Genomic DNA, 17,836 nt, shown 5'->3' with positions numbered 1-17,836 from the left:
ACATACACAACAAAGAAAATAAAGTAACTAAAATAATACACATAAACTAACAAAAGCAAATGAGTAATTTAGACTCCACTAAAAAACGGAAGTACGGACCATGGGAACTGGTAGGGTAAGCGTCCTCTGCTTTTCTAATAACACCCACTGACTTGCTCATAAAAAGTCAAGTCCGAGGTAGACGAAAGAGGAAATGAAAACTATGATACGTTGAACAAATCAGATGGATAAACAGTAACGATCCACGAGTTCATGGTGATGACCATAAAACTTCTGTAGTGATGACTTCAATCTTGTAGCAAAACTTTGGTTTCGTTAAATTTGCTAAAGTCATTCATTAGCAATTCAAAGACAAGACCATTAGTACAATATAGTATGATAAATGCAAGTAATAACTAGCAAAACGATAAACATTTAGTCTGTCATGTGATGTATGCAAATAACTGTAAAAAATGTTGAATCTAGGTCTTAGATACACCCGTGTAAATGTATATGTATTCTAAACTTATATAGACATCAATATCAATTTAATACTGTAAAATGAAAATTTAACTGCAACAGACAGATAAGTAATCAAGATGACGAGTCAAAATAAGAAATACGATTTTTAAAATTAGTTCAACAATGAAGACATAAAAGTATTGTTTTCAAAAAATCATTATCTTATTTAATTTATTCACAACGGCCAGTATTCAACCTATTAACATGTATTAGGTGCCATTCTGTGTAAGAACCAAACAATGGGAGACACACCGTAATTCTCAATGTAGTCATTTTAGCCTAGAATAAATCAAATACCACTAGAAAACAACTGAAAAACTATTCAAATTTATTCTTAAGCATCTGTTGCGTAGATATTTTTTACCGCTAATATAAGGAAAAAGTGCGGGAAAATTTTACATTTAAAGTGCATTTCAACTAAATCTGACCTTTCAATATCATAAAAAGGAAAATTTTTGACAAACACTTTGATTGTTATTTCTTCAGATTATCAGCATAAATTCTTGGTTAACGCAATAAAATTTCCTTTTTTTGTATTGTATTGTTTTTTTTTAAAGCAACTCCTTCCTAGTTTTCAACTGATTCGTTTAAGCAGTCCAGAAGTGGAAGTCATCATGTACTTAACAATATGAAAGAAAACATTGATATAGTAAAGAGCTATTAAAATATTTCTTATTATAGTATTTATAGCGATGTCGAACCTTTTTCTCTACTTCAGCTATCTTTTCTCTAGTGCAGTTAATGTAACTTGCTTTAGTCCATTTCCCAATGAAGCCATTTTTCCTGCATTTGCGAAATGCAATACCTGTTAATTATGAAAACTAATGTTTTTTACAGTTGTTAACTGAAACTGTTAAATAACTACGTAAACCCGTTAACCTGTGTTTTCCGTAAAGTAATGGACAAACACTGCTTAAAATCTTAAAAAAGAGCAGAAAAAAAGACGAAGTGATGAATTGATAACCTAAAAAAGAAACATAAACAGAAAGTGGAAGTAATCAAACGAAAAATATAAAAACACATCAGCAACCCTTACTCTACCCACGACTAGAAGCATGTGTAATGTTTCCTTTTTTTCGTTTCACTTTTTAATTGTAAGAAAATCATTAATATGAAATACGATATGTATTATTGGTGGAGTTATAACTAATTGTCAAGTAAATTGTGTCTTGTTTAGCTCAAAAAGCTAAACATGGTTTAAATAGTTATCAATGTATGCAATACATTCATGATTAAGGTAAGAGTCGGGAATTTTATTCAGAAGAAAATATGAAAAATCACGATACATAAATGAAAACTAAGACGCGTCGTAACAGAGGTTAATGTTCTTCAGATTTAAGATGTGTGTCGTGTTAGATTAGTTATGTTCCTAGATAACGTCTTGGAAGGAAACCCATATTTAGATATGTAAAAAATCGGAGATACTTTCAAAGCACTTGTTTATCAACAATACTTTGGAAGACAGCCCACGTGCATTTCACATGTTAGGACTAACCTTCCTCTAACACATATAAAAGAATGTGATTTCTAATTTTCTGTGAAAATTATGTAAAATTCTGTACTTTTTACCGGTATATTATATTTAACCTTAATCTAAGAAAAGTGTCAGCATAAAATTGATTAATTTAACCTTAATCTAAGAAAAGTGTAACAATAAAATTGCTGAATTGTGCTCTAACAACTCCAAACATTTTGGTATAACTCCGATACCTATCGAATTCGAATGTTCAGGACCTACATGTATGTATGACTGAATTTTAATTAATATATACCAAGTAGATTACACACTATGTTTGGAAAAAATCACTTGTACTAAAAGAAAAAAAAAGAAACATAAGCGATGTATAGATAAAACAGAAAATTTCCAAACGGGAGTAGGTGAGTTCTAAAACACAAAAGCATAAGAACTTCATCGGAATACCTACCAACGTAGCCAGTTGGGCAGTTCTTAGTGGCTGTTAATCCAGGAGCAGTTTGCGGCCATGTAACATTTCTACCATCCGTCTGGTTTCTGCATGGTATATATTCTGAATTTGGAAATAAAATTAATAAAAAAAAACATAAATGATACAACTGAGGCGGCAGAAGATTTATCTTTTTTTTGTAAAGACAACTAATGATAATTATTACTGTGTGTGATTCAAATGTTTTTTTTTTTTTTTTTTTTTTTTTGAATAAATGCCAAATATTTTTTTTTCTTACAATTATAAAGAAAACATTATGTTTGACACAAATCTTGTAAAAACTAAATGTGTATAGCCCTTTAAAGTAATATTAAAAACAGCACAATGTAATAACTTACTTTGATCGAATACAGCAATATGTAGTTCTTTGTGTTGCGAACATTTCGTGTCTTTAATCCACCCACAGGAAATCATTGTATCACGTGATAAATGATATATTTTAAGAACTCCTTTATTTACATAAAAATTCGTTCTTGGGTCATTTTCTGTGAAATATATATTTTACTAGTGTTATGAAAACCATAAATTAATTTCGTTTTTGATCCAGTAAACTTGTTTGTATGTATGCTTGTTTGTTTATTTGTTTGTTTTGCATTTGATTTTTTTTTACATCACGTGGGTATAAATTTTTGTTTAATTATTTTTGTTTTGTAAAAAGCAACATAGAACATTTGAATGAAAAAGCTGAATGATTTTTTTTTATTTACGTTTTGTTTTTGCTTTTGTTTTGTTTTGTTTTTTGTGCTCTTGTTCTAGTTTTGTTACGTCTTTTTTTTTCATTGTATTGTTAGCTTTTGTTATTTATTTTTGTTTTTGAATATGTGTTTTTTGGGGGGAGGGGGAGGGCCTGACATTATTTGTGTTTCTTTCTTCTTTTGTTTATTTGGTTTTTTTAATTTTTATCATTGAGACCGTATCTTATTAAGTTTAAATTTAATAGAGAGTTTTTACTATTCCAAAAAACAAAATGTTGTATAATACACATGTAGTTATTGGAACAAAAAACACGAAACAACTTATAAACCCCTTTTACTGTTCATTTGCACGAAATAGAAAAAAATACGTACCTACTAATCTTTTCCCATCTACACAAAATCTCAAGTGATTCTTTGCCAATTCATGTCCCGGGAATAATGTGCAAGTAACAGAAACATTTGTGCCATTTAAAATTCCCATGGACGAACTTTCCACAGTATATCGATAAACCAGGATTTTAATCCTGGCCACTTTTTTTTCGTCTCCCAGGAGAACGTTGCATGTGTAATTCCCTGTAGTTTGAATTAGTATACGATAAATCATATTTTCATTTTCAGTTTTTAGTTATATTTTTGTTTGTTTGTTTGTTTGTTGGCGTTTAACGTCCGAGCAACAATATTTCAGCTATATTCAGACGATGAACATGAAATTGATGATAAAATGAACATGAAATGATGATGAAATGAAAAAGGGATGGGACACAAGGACAATGGGATCGACAAATTTTGATTGGCACTCGAAATAGGGAGAGTTGGGTAGGTTCTGGCAATTTAGCCTCCTGTGGCGGAGCCGTATGGTTCCTACTCCGGAAGAATACCACAGTAGGGTTCTTTAACGTGCGAGGAACGTGGCATCTTTCCCAACACGGTGCACCACTATGGTTTGCGGTTAGGTTTTCAGGATTATAGCCTGACTACCCCAGCATGTAACACGCCAGGGGTACCCCATTCCACCACCTGGGGCACATATCCCAGTTGCTCTGTGGGCAAAGCGCCCTAGCCCCCGGCTAGGGTTCTGAGCACTATTTACTCGCCTTTTACGACAAGCTTAGCGCTGCTGCAGGCCTATTCTTTAAACACCCGGACCTGCACAGGGATATATTTTTGTAATTGCTTTATATAGTGGACAATTTTAAGCAAAATATTATCTGTACATCATTGTGAACATGTCATTTTAAACTTGTAATTTCTGCAATTTTTTAAAAGTGCAACTTTTTTTCAATGTAAATATTGTAATCGGTCATACACTTTGCCTTTATGCAATAACTTCTCCTTTTCCTTTCTAAACTGTCTGAAAATTCATTTAAATGAATTTTCGTTACAGAACTAAAATTAATTCTACAATCCCACACTTAGGATATTTCGCTTTACTGTGAACATGTATAATTGTGGTGTTTAACTATCAACTATTTGATGTATGTGTCTCAAATAATCTTATTATATATATTCTGATTATTGTGATTTCATGGAAATTAAACAAGCAGATTCGGCACAGTTTCACTGTTGAGATTGACCTGTTAAAACCCTTAAGTTTTATCTCTAACTGCATTTAAATGATATTGATCTTCTTTCATGCCTATCTTCTTGTAATGCCAAGTATTTCATTCAAACGTCTATAAAAAGAATCGAGCTGTTGAGAAGGAGCTATGAGCTAATTGGCCATAAAACATGTCAATTTCCTCATATCTGTATTAAATGATTTAAAATGTGTATGTAATTAAAACAGAGTGATATTTAGGATCAAATTCAGGGGCAAATGCCCTACATTTTTCAAAATATGTATTCCTTCCAAAGTATAGCACTGTCTGAAATAAAAAATTAAGCATTACGATATTGAAATGTTGCAATGGTAATATATTTGCCTTTCTTCTTAATATGTGGCAGGTGAAGCCTGTATGAGTACGGAGTAATAAGCTTAAAAGGCTTTATCCATATATATGTCATTTGATATAAGTAGGGGGATGTCCTATGTCCAAGAATATTTGGGACAATTTTTTAGTTGGCCGAACTAACCCATATGTTGAACTGTTTTCGACCATGTGATTTGAAGAAAATTACTTACTGTTTGACTGAAATCAGAGCCATAGTGGTTCTAAGTGCATAAATTGAATTCTTATAAAATACCTTTACGTCACCCTCGATATAAAGATGACAATAAGATGACGATATAAACATTTATTTTTTTTTTATTTTTACCCCAACATATTGATATAATAACAAATAATATATATATATATAAATAATATATAAATGATATTTTAGAAAACATACACCAGTGCTTTTTTTTAAATGCTCATTTTTATGTACATTAGAATAAACACACTTTTTGAAGGAATGGAATAAAATTCCTTTAAATAGTTTAAATAGAGAATAATTGCGTCTTAGCTGTAGTTTATTGAAGGAATCAGGCGATGGATTTATATCATTATTGGAAACTCGTCATTTAATGTGTGAAACCACTATCTTTACTATCAAAACTTTGAAAGAATAAACCAATTTTAAACTCCTTTTTATAAACTATGATCTGAGCTAAAACCGAATTAGCAAATAAATTCTATGTAAAGGCTCGTTTTAAACAGTATATTGAGTATTTCCTCTTTGATCTAAATTACTGTTGTCATTTCAAATATAGGAAAGATCAGATGGAAAAAGAAATTATTATCATGTTGGTATGTTTGGTATGCATTATATATTTTGAAATTTAAATTACCTGTCTTTTAAGGCATGCTGTACTATATCTTGAATACCGAAAATATGTAAGTTGTGAATAAAACGATTTCAAAATACGATAACGTGCAATAAATGACTTTTGTAAGCATTGTAGATATGAAATAAAAATAGTTCTTTTTCATGGAGCGTGGTTTAGGTAACTGGGACCTTTAGAAAGGACCTTACGGAGAAATTCATCTTCGTTGAAGTTTGAATCTTCCGTAATGACGTGACCGGAAGAACCATATTTGAATAGGTACTTTTACCAAGAACAATCAAGTCTTGAAATCCTCAATCTCGAAGTCCTACAATAGCCTTTTATGATTGAAGTATAAGAATATTAAATATGAATAAATGTAATTACATAATTTTAATCCATTTAAGCATTATTCAAATTTGGCAGGTAAAAATATTTAAATGCTTAAGTCAAGGCCAAATGTTTTTAACAAACCACACAGTAAACTTTTTCAACATATTATATATGTGTGAAAGTTGTATTTAAGATGCTTTGTAAACTGGAGTTTTTATATAGGCGAAGCTGAAAATTCCCTCCTTTTCTTTTGTTTTTGAAAAGAAAAGCAAAGTTTCCCAGTTACTCTTCAACTTAAACAGAATGCAAACAAAATGCTAAATTGTATATAATAATAAACTGTCTATGTGAAACAGGCAGTTCCAATGATATGAATAGCACATGGATAATTTTATCTAAGGAAATGTTTTTTTCCCAACGTAATGTTTGTATCGTATTTATGTCAAATAGCTCAAAGGTCTTTATAAATCGACAACGGATGGCTCAGAATATGCTTTTACAATTCCCTAATAATGAACAAAAATTAAAGAGTTATCTCCCTGTCAATGAATTTTAATGATTTCTATGTAATGTTTTCTCTTTAACCGTTTCAGTTAATCAAAAACCAACATATAACTTTGAGAAAAGATGCAATGAATTGGAAAAAATAATATTTATCTATTGATTGATTGATAGATATATTTTTGGAAACAAAATTTGTCATGTGTTACCCACAGCCTGTTTGTTTCCGTGGACGTCCTCTTAATATTAAAATATTGTTTCTAAACAAATTACACTCTAATATCAGATATTGTTCAATTTTTACAAAAAGGCAAGTTTTAGTCTTTATTTTGCAAATTCTGCACGATGATATTTCTGTAAGGTTTTTCTGCAGAATTACAATATTAAGAATGATAATATGTACATTCATTTAGTAAATTTAATTACGGATTAGTTTAAGGGGTACCCCGAATCTACTAATGTGGTTATTAATGTTACACACTATACCTCTGTCACTTTCCTTGGAATCCACTATCTGTAAGGTAGAAGATAATTGTGTTGTTCTCTTTCCTTTGTAAGTAATTTTAATCCGAGAAATTCTTGTTGGGTTAATGGGTTCTCCATCTAACGTCCATTTCAAAACCAATCTACTGTTTGAAATCTTTGAAAAGGCTTCAGCTCGACACTCTATTTGCAGCTCTGTTCCCTCATATACGGAACCTGATTTGTTTGTAATTGCCACAGATTTTATTTTATCTGTTTTTATTTTATCTGTTTTTATTTTATCTGTTTTTATATATGAAAAAGGAAAAATAAAGGGAAAAATTAAGTAAATTAAAGGTGTTGTTCTCATACATTATTAGGAAGAAAAATCATGTTCCCTGTCTTGTTGAATAGTGATCAAGGGAACCAAATTTGAAATCAAATGAATGCAATCCATAGACAGAGACCAGACAATATAATAACTCTCTTTTTTATTGTTTTACTGATTTTGATACTGTATTTGTAATGGGAAAACCTGCAATTCCATGGTGAACGGGGGATGGAAAATACGGAATGGGGGATGGCTGATATTGTTTTATAAGTTATAATTGAAATGAAAAGTGTATTGTTTTATTTAGAAATAACAGTTTTTAAATGTTACAAAATTTAGAAATATAAAATTTAATTTGACAATGTACTTTTTAATAAGAAATATGCGATGGGGATTCATTATCATTATCATTATCATTATCTACGGAAGATAATTGGGTGAATTTGAAAAATTTATTGACCAAAATACCACACGATAGTATTTTGAAGGTATTTTAAAGACGTTGCATTGAAGGTCCGTCGTAATGGTTTTCAGTGATAGAATTTTCGAAAATTTAAAATCAAAGGATGACATTTAAGGCTCATGAATATTACAAAATGTGTGCATTTTTGTAAATTTTCTTGAATCCGTTTGACTTATTTCGACAAAATTTGAGCATATATTTAGTAAAGAATTTCTGCGAAGTGAATAATAGTCGAATATTTTTAGATTATGGATTACGGAAGTCCATACGGAATATATGGACCTCTTCAAGGACGAAGTTCGAGGTCAATGTAATCTAACAGGCCCATAAATTATGTATTATTTAGTGAAAATCCTTAATTAAAATATTACATATGTAGATAATGTATTTTGGATATGAACCTTAGTGTTGTCGTTTTCCTCCATGATCAGAATAACCAATGAATAAAGAAGACTGTTACACCATATGTAGTATTATATTATGTCTTTTTGATTGTCAAAATACGCCTTCTCCTGGAAGACCAAAAACAAATCCGAAAATTTCAAAACCAACAAAAATATCGACGTGGTTTTAATTTCTTGATTTTACATTTTTTATGTAAACAGTTGTATATCAAGATATTTTTTTTTTGGAAAGTTTGAATGAAATTCCTCAAATAACAAAGTGATAAGTGAGTATCAAAATCCAACCATCTTATATCATCTTAAACTAATATGACAGTTTTTTCGATGTCTTACAACTGATGATAATTTTTCTAATAATAAACATGATAACATATTGACATATGTAAGCAATATATATCAAGTTATTTTATGCAATCATTGGATCCTTTTATCATAAATTTTTTGTCAGTAACTGTTTTCACCAACAATGAAATGAATTGTTTATGTTGATGATGTCACCATTAAAATAGTTTCTGGCACATTATATGACAATTTTTTACTTACATGTATACAGACGAATTGAATGGCAAAATATTAAAGCATAAAGAGGTGTTATGATAGATTTTGAAAAAGGAAAAGATATGATTTGAAAAATTTAATGAAAACAGTATTACTCGTTTGGAATAAATACATTTCTTAGCAAACGCATGTAAATATTTTGGGTTCCTCATTTTCTGCTGAAATTCATTTCATATGAAATAAAGACCTAGGTGTATAAATATCAAATAAAGTAGAAAAAACTCTAATAATGGGATGTCGTGTCAAGCAGTATTTTCTTTGTAAACTTCTGTATGATAATTCTTGTGTGGCAAAATAGACTGGTATAATGTGTCTGTCGCTCACGTTTTGCCATAACACTCAATGTCAACTGTTGATCATTATCTGCCCACTGCGAAGTTAAAAATGATATTAGAGTGATACTCAGAATGGGATCCATAAATAAACAACGCATACTATAGCTCAGAATCGACTAATTACGTCTACATTACTCAACACCACACAAAATAGTTATTTGCGAGATGACCAAATCATGGAGGGTAAAAATATACATCTAGGCTTCAAAAAAATATATTTCATCACATAGCCATGTATAGCATATAAAGGCAGAGTGGAGCGAAGTTCATTGCAACCATTTGTCAAGGGGTAGGTGAGTAAGTAAATCCAAAAGTAAATGCTTTGATAGTAACTATACAATTATATTTATCATAAGCTTTACATAAGCTTACGATCTGTGTTGTGACTGGTGAAATTGACAAACAATTCCATACTGATTCTAACTTTTGTTTGAACAATGGAGGAGATCATTTGAAAAAATAACAGAATTAATTGACATGCAGTTTTAGGGTAAGATCAAATGAAGTGAAAACACATCTAAATAAATGCCTAATGGAAACCATGTGCGTACGAGCCTTTTCTATTTTAATCTTGATATGTCAAATTGTAATCCAAATGTCTGTAAATGTCATCCGAATGCAACGTAATTGAACAGACGTAGCTGACATTCATACTGTTCTCTAGTCTACCAGGTGTAGAAAATTTTGGCATTCATAAAGCAATACCATTAGAGTACTTATTAAAAAATGAGACCTACGTTTACAGTTTTGAATTTGATAATTTACCAAGCAATCAAGATCAATAATTACATATACATATAAAGAACAATACCAAATGAGATGATGGCAACACCATTGTAGATATATCATATCTATAAGATGAAAATACGTAATAGGTTCCATGAAAAGGTTGCAAGATTATGTCGAAAGTAGTGATACGACCATACTATAATATTTTCTACAAAAAAAAAGAAGGAATAGGATGATATGGGTCTGGGCTGACGGAAACGATGGTCAAGGCAGGGGCATAAATCAGTGGTCGACACAAACTATGGAACTGTAAGGACAAATGAATCTGTAAATAAATGTATTGTCTTTCATAAATTCCAATCTGTCTTCCTTGTAAATTATGCCTAAACTGGCCAACATAAACCGTCTTTCTGACAAAACATGTAATCTGATGGTAAAATTTTGTAAGCAAATGTGTCGCTTTGGTCTTTATAGGGTTTCATTCAAACATTCCACAAAATATCTTAATGTACCATTGGTTGTATTTAATTAACAAATTGTCTGTAGTTTTTATATTTGTTTCTACATTTTTTTTAATTTTGTGAGTCTTCCAGGCGGAGGCATATTTTAAGAACACAAAAGGCAAAAAATAATTTTGACCATTTCACACTTTGCAGAAATGCATTAGCAAACCTTCGCTCAAATGTTGTCAACTTTAGTTAAGCGGCTGCAAAGAAAATGTCAAAAAATTATTTACCCTTTTGAGCATTTGATGTTGACCTTTAACTTCTTTTTTTTAACATTGCATCACTACGACAGGCTTTAAAATACCACAATGAAGATACTATATTCAGTCGTCTGGTATTTCGGTCCATTAATCTCTTAAAATATGTCACTTTTGCGAATATTCCCCTATTTTTATAGTTAACATGCCATAATGACGTATTAAGGTATCCCGTTGACTTGATTGGTAGATCATTCCGAATCATCCCATATACGTTTACAGGTATTCAATGTCCTTAAAAAGTAGAACTCATTGCTTGTTACATAATTACATACAGTTTATCCTTCAGTCTCGATGGGATTACAAGATTTCTCTGCTTGAGATAGTTAAATTTTAGATTTATATCCTAAAAATTGTACTATCGAGAGAGGAAAAATTCATGAGAGTATTTAAGGAGAATATGATTATCCCATGAAATCTATAGCAAACTCGGAAATGTTAATTGACTTGAAAACTCTCGCAGATACTTAATCACCACCTGGTGGTTAAAAAGTCATGCGCATTTTTACTCATCGGTTTGAACGGGAGAAATGTTTAAATCTTACTGTTATCGTTGACGTAAATGAATAATAATTTAAACATCCTTATTAGAAAAAAAAATCAGATGTGTTTTGGTTCTTACCTGTATATGTACATGTATGATGCCTAACGCCACATCTATTCTAAAAAATAACAAATATGACATTCACATTAATGAAAAGTGAAGAATTTAATGCCAAGAATTGAAAGCTTTTTTTTCCAAAATCTTAACATTTCTTGCAAGCGATTAAGCGATTAAAAACGGGCACACCCAAATATGCAAAAAAATGAAACTAAATTGTAATTATGCAAACAATTATGTATACAATTCTGAACCGAAAACTTGTGTATTTCCAATTGATCAAAATTCATAATATGAGGAAGGTGAAATTTAAAACGCTCCCGAAGACACATAAATTCAAAACACCTTACGTAATTTTTGTCAGCCCTGCATTTCTCTTATAAAATTCCAAAGTTGTAAAATTTGTCATGGTATACAGTTTTTGTTGACCTAATGCATTCTCTAAATTGTCATGAACTGAAATGTCTGCGAGTCGAAATGTCAGGCATTCGTTAGGAACTATGGGTTGTCATGGTCCGAAATATATTTAGGGCGAATTGTCCTGTAATAATAAGCTGATTTAGTCATTTTTGTAAACATTCAGATGCCATATTATTTACAAATTATCCGAAAATCAAACTGCCATAATGCTATTTTTAAGCTCCCAATTTTACATGCACATACCGAATATATATTAATTGTTTTTTTGTGACCATAAGTATACAGGACCTAGTTGATAATACAACCATTAACGCTCCTTCCGGGAGCGTATTAGATATTTATTCTAAGTCCATAGAAATAAGTGAACTGATTCAATATATAAAACACTGTCAAAATGTTATTAATATTTGTTCTGTACATTTTGAGCTATAGATTACACGAAGTAGATACTATCAACAACATAAAGTGACAAAAAAATGAAGCATTTGTTTGATACAAGACAAGTATGTTCATAATAGGAAGTGCACTTCTTAAATATCAATGAAATGTTAAAGCAGGTACATGCGAATCGATAATAAAAAGCCGAGACGCATGCAGGTGTTTATTATGCAAAAGTATTAATGTAAGTATAAACATAGCCATCAGGTATAAGATATATTAATTATATTAGTTGTGTTATTACTTTTTCAGCAGATAATTTTAATGGATGTCATATCATGTCAGGCGTTGCCTGAGTTACATACTAATTCTCCTAATAGGAAAACCCATGGAATGCAAATGTGATAATAGACTTTAGAAGCAATTGTTCAAAATCATTTTATGATGTTAAACTTACTGTGAACTTGTCCAAAATGTCTTATTAATTGGCTGTCTAGAGTTTGAGTTTGGCTAAACGAATGAGACAATTTAAACGACAGTAGGTGTCAATAAAGTCGTAGAAAATATTTTTATTCAAATTTTAACAGTATGTTATTTATGTGACGCCGAGTATAGTGCAAATATAGGATGAACGATGTATAAATATAAATGGGCTGGGAGAGTCCACCGTGTACCCTACCCCCACTCATAAAATTCATGGTGATTTTTAGGTACCTTTATACTTCCCATTGCCGAATCATTTTGTCGCCAATAATATTCTCGAATTCTTTTTCGGTATTTATCTTTGTACACCACTGGGTCAAAAAGCCAAGATTTTTATGACTCAATTGTTTGTGCATCTAAGCCTTTTTGAGATATCATGTGTGAACGAACTAAACATCTTTAGATATCATCATACAGCCCAATGTTGGAACTTTATAAAAAAAAAGTAAAAAATGACATATTTTGGTATTTTCTGTTTAGTATTATCATAATTGATACTTCTGAGATTCTTTTAGTGAATTTTGGCGAATTTTGTAGTTAGAATTTATCAAAAATATAAAAGATGGATTTTCGATTTCTTTGTCAAAAGTCACATAAATTCAAGGTATTACTCGACTAAAACGTCTGAAATTTGGTATTATTCGATAGATGATTAAATTTGCTGCACATATGGACTACGAAAAAATAATTTTCAAGAAAGGTTTTTTTAAAAGCTAAAAATATTACCACTACCCCTAAAAAACTGGTCTCAGTATCACACATAATTCTCATTCACAGCAAACTGACATTGTAAAACTCATATTTTAGGCATTTATAATTAAGATAATGATGTACCCTAAATATCTGTTCAATTCATGCACTAGATTACCTTTTGGAGTGACAATTTTTATAGAAATTAAAGAAAGACATAAATGAAAAATAAAACAGATTATCACGCATTTTAGCAGGTATATTGTATATTTTTTGTTCAAAATATCAGTTTTTACATGATTTGATTTTGTCTGCTATCATAATTTTTATACATATAAGGTTTTAAAGAAACAACTACCATAAATGGCATGTATCCAACCCCATTGAAAAAATGCAAATCTACCGCATACAAATTCTGGGTTTTTCTCAGAAATTATAGTGGATATAATCTACCATTCTTTAGCATATATGGCTTACAATATGTTAAAGTATGCGATGTCTTGGCTCATTAGAAATTTTAGATGCTACATAGATGTGATTGTATACGCAAAAGGTTGTTTGGAGTCGGATACTTGAAAAAATTGCCAATTACTGCTGGAATGAATATCCGAAATTTCCTATTTTTATTGAAAAACTCAGAAATGTCACATTGAAATTAAAAAAAAATACACACCTGAAATGAACAGGTATGTTGAATACATCGATAAATAAAGCACTAGAACACAACTTGTTTTTTTACATACGATTATTTGGCAAAAATTTACATTTGGGTTAATTTTTTAGTAACTTTTTCATGGGTAGGGGTAGCAATTGTTCGCCTATTTGGAATTAATTAGGAAAGTTCAAATATTTATCAGTTGGGCTCTTTACAAAGCTAAGATACTATATAATTCTATTTAAATATACAAAAGCTTGTTTGAAGTACATTATTTGAAAGAAATTGTCAATTATATTTGAAACTGAAGAAAATATGAAATTCTGAAAATTCCGTTTTTTATGAAAAACTCATTATTGTCACATTGAAACTGAAATAAAACCTCTGAAATGAGAAGATATGTTAAATACATCAAAAAATAAAACCATGCCACCCAACATGTCTATTGTACACCGTTTATATGCCAAAAATTAACATTTTAGTTCATGTTGAGGGATTTTTTATCACGAGTAGGGTGGCAATTTTCCACCCAACTTGAATTGGAAAAGTTCGAATATTCATTACTTGGGCTCATTTTGAAGCTAAGACATTATATTGTTGGGTCGTAGCACACAAACGCTTGTTTAAGCTACAGTTATCTGAACAATAAGGACATTTCCGGTGATATAGAAGAGAAGTCTGAAAATTCCCATTTTTTTCTAACTTATAGTAATTGTCACCCCAAAAGGAAAGCCTTAGCGCCTAAATTGATCAGATATGTTGGGTTCGTCATTATTCTAATTATGAATACCTGAAATATGAGTTCTACAATGTCAGTATGCTATGAATAAGAATTATGTTTGACACTGAGACCAGTTTTCTAGAGGTAAAGGTAATATTTTTTAACATTTCTGGAACATCCTGTCTTGAAAATTAGTTTTTCGTGGTTCGATCATTTATGTTGAAAATTAAATTATTTATCGAGACGTTTTAGTCAAGTAATAACTTGTAGAGTCAAATTTATGTGACTTTTGAACGAAAAATCGAAAATCCCATCTTTTACACTGTTTGATAAATTCTGACTACGAAAATCGCCAAAATTCAACAAAAAAGAATCCCAATAGTATCAATTATGTTAAAAATAAACAGAAAATATCAGCCATTTTTCACTGAAGCTTTAATACTCTAGGGGTTTTTACATTGAAAAATATTTCGATTGAAGCGATATTCCGGTGGGGTAGGGGTACATATTTCTCATTAATGTGACGACTCTATTCGCTACACTGCTCCATCGGATCAAATTGATACAGGGAAGATAATGTTAACGTATAGAAAGGTCTGAAAAATTCCCAACGATGTTAGAACTGTCTAATTTGCGATGCTGATTTTTGGTAATTAATTCGATCCTCTATGCTAGATAATAGCACCTACATGAATTGTCCGGTACTACCATACATCGTGTACTAAGTTACATCCCTAGATTAATCCTACGTGGAGGAATGACGCGGCCAGCGAAAGCTATATTTTTATATAGCCTAGCTGGCCGAGGGATCTAGGGCATTGGACTTCGTGCAGTCGGTGTTGCCATAGATGTCACAGCGGTACGAGTTCGAGTCCCGCGGAGAGAATGATCAAAAATTGCATCGCAAATTTGATAGCTCTAACATCGTTAGGAATTTTTCAGACATATATATATTCTCAAGTCGCAGTTTTAATTCTAAAAAGGCATTTTACTCAATGACAACTGTCTTGAAAATCCACTACATTGTTGTAGATATATATATATTTGATGTCATGACCAGCGTTCATGTGTGTATGCGAGGATTTCGCTTAGAACCTGTGTTCAAGGCTTAAACATCAATATTCGACTTAACGTTACAGCCGTTTTTTTTTTCAGAGGCGCTGTATATCTAACATGTTGGTGACCATCAGTCCCGACACGCAGTTAAAAATATTTCCAGTTGCAACAAAAATTCTTATGTTTCGTGCAATCATTATTTTCTTTGCCTTTTCTTATCATTCACGAAAGTAACAGAAATATTAAAACTGGAAATATATTGCGATTTCTTCTTTTTTTCAATATTGAACATTTAAGAAAGATATTCATCTAGTAATAAAATCGTCTTCTGGCTAATGATATGTATAACAAACTAGAAAATTTATATACAAAAAACTAATAGTTCAAATACTGAACATAAAATTCAAAATAATCTCTAACTTACAAAATTCCCGAATAATAGGTAACAATTAATCGCCCACAGCAGATTAAAATGAAGAATAATCAAACAGGTAAAAAACATGTCAACACTCTTCCAAACATTGCATAAATGATTGCTTAATACGCATGTGTAGGATTTAGAATGCATTCAAAAGCGATAAATATTTAATGAATAATTTGCATCAGATCAAACGCTAATTGGGAGATATTTTAATTAATGAATTTTAGAACAAATTTAATAAAGATTATAGGAAAAGTCTTCCCGCCCTTAAACTGAACTAAAAAGGGCATTATTTTATTGACGTTTTAGCAAAGTGCGGGTATCTGGTAATTTTGCTTTGCGTCTACCTTTAAACTAAAACAATTACTCCCGAGTTATTACCGACTGATCGTTTAGAGCTAACCATGTGTCAGAGTCTCTACATATAAAGAACGTGACTAGCGCTTCGTCCCTCAAAGCAAGTTATGATGTTTGCATTTTAACAAAACTCTTATATTTATATGATTAATTCATAAGCACTATTTGCCTATGTTTATGACGAAATTACAAAAAGAAATCGATACCTTGAAACATATTGCGTTTTTGACATTGTTTAGCTTTATTTGTCTAATTACTTTTAATACCTTTCAATAATATCTATTATTTACTCCCAATATCTTTGTTTCCATTTTTTTGTTTTTAAATCTTTGACAGTCAAATAAAATGACCCGGTGTACGCTCCGCTTCCACCTTCCTAAAATTGAGAAACGATCATTTGTTTGCATGAAATCTTGATTTTTGAAGTTTCTCTCCAAAATTTTCTTTCACAGTTTCGCTTTGCTTGAATTCTATATACACCCCAACGTAAAATTCTGGTTCAGATGCACCTTCACGATTTTTTTTTGTTCTTTTGAAGCTTACTCAGTCAGAAGCAATGGATGGAAGATGATAAATTTGAATTAATGGCTAAACTGGAAAAAAAAAACTGGCATAAACTGACAGTTTAAGAACGTGTTCATGTAACTAACAGTATAGACAGAGCGCAGAATCAAACTACATTTCAATAAAATCTCCAATCGTTTGGAAATTTCTCATAAAACAACGATAACGGTCACTTTCATCCACTTCCAAATCATTTATCGTTAACCTTTTTCTTTCGAATATTAATACACATGAAAATTTTAAAAGATCAAAATTGTAAAAGTTAAACTAAAAACATGTATTATAGGAATTTACCCAAGAAGTCAAGTTTTCTTAAAATTTTTTTGGTACAAATTTTTCTTGTCTAATATTGTTGACCTCCAAACGTCTGATTCAAACGATTTGTAAGTTCTGTCTTAAGGCTATTCCAAGGGTTTTATTATCAAACGACCATTCTACGCAGACTTTTTGTATCGCGTTGGAACTCTAACAAATAGGCTTCTGGAACAGGGTTATGTTGCTACAAGATTGAAGTCGTCACTACAGCAGTTTTATGGTCGTCATCATGAACTTGTGGATCGTTATGGTGTATCTATCTGTGTCATGAAAACTGATTTATTCAACGGGTCATAGTTTTCCTTTCAACTTTTGTCTACCCCGGACTTGACTTTTGTTTTTGCACAACTCGGCGGGTGTTTCTAGAAAAGCAGAGGACGCTTATCCTGT

At 31.0% G+C, this 17,836-nt stretch overlaps 1 protein-coding gene across 1 annotated transcript in view; it reads right to left on the bottom strand.

Annotated features, from left to right (window-relative positions):
- LOC148628707 (adhesion G protein-coupled receptor L4-like) overlaps window positions 1-16,298 on the bottom strand; it is a 35,881-nt gene extending 19,583 nt beyond the window's left edge. The window contains exons 1-7 of the mRNA XM_088592890.1: window positions 16,214-16,298; window positions 11,408-11,447; window positions 7,227-7,505; window positions 3,533-3,733; window positions 2,804-2,950; window positions 2,427-2,528; window positions 1,203-1,306 (exon numbers count right to left, since the gene is read on the bottom strand). Coding sequence (XP_088449016.1) covers window positions 1,203-1,306; window positions 2,427-2,528; window positions 2,804-2,950; window positions 3,533-3,733; window positions 7,227-7,505; window positions 11,408-11,447; window positions 16,214-16,291 — 951 coding nt within the window. The 5' untranslated portion in view covers window positions 16,292-16,298. The remainder of the gene's footprint in view (window positions 1-1,202; window positions 1,307-2,426; window positions 2,529-2,803; window positions 2,951-3,532; window positions 3,734-7,226; window positions 7,506-11,407; window positions 11,448-16,213) is intronic.
- Between the last annotated feature and the right edge of the window lie 1,538 nt (window positions 16,299-17,836).

This window comes from Perna viridis, chromosome 1 (assembly GCF_037379345.1).
Source record: "Perna viridis isolate PV_CMFRI_1.1 ecotype Kerala chromosome 1, ASM3737934v1, whole genome shotgun sequence".
Taxonomy (NCBI): Eukaryota; Metazoa; Mollusca; class Bivalvia; order Mytilida; family Mytilidae; genus Perna; species Perna viridis.
Note: the sequence above shows the minus strand (reverse complement) of the source record. Positions and strands in the feature narration are given on the sequence as shown.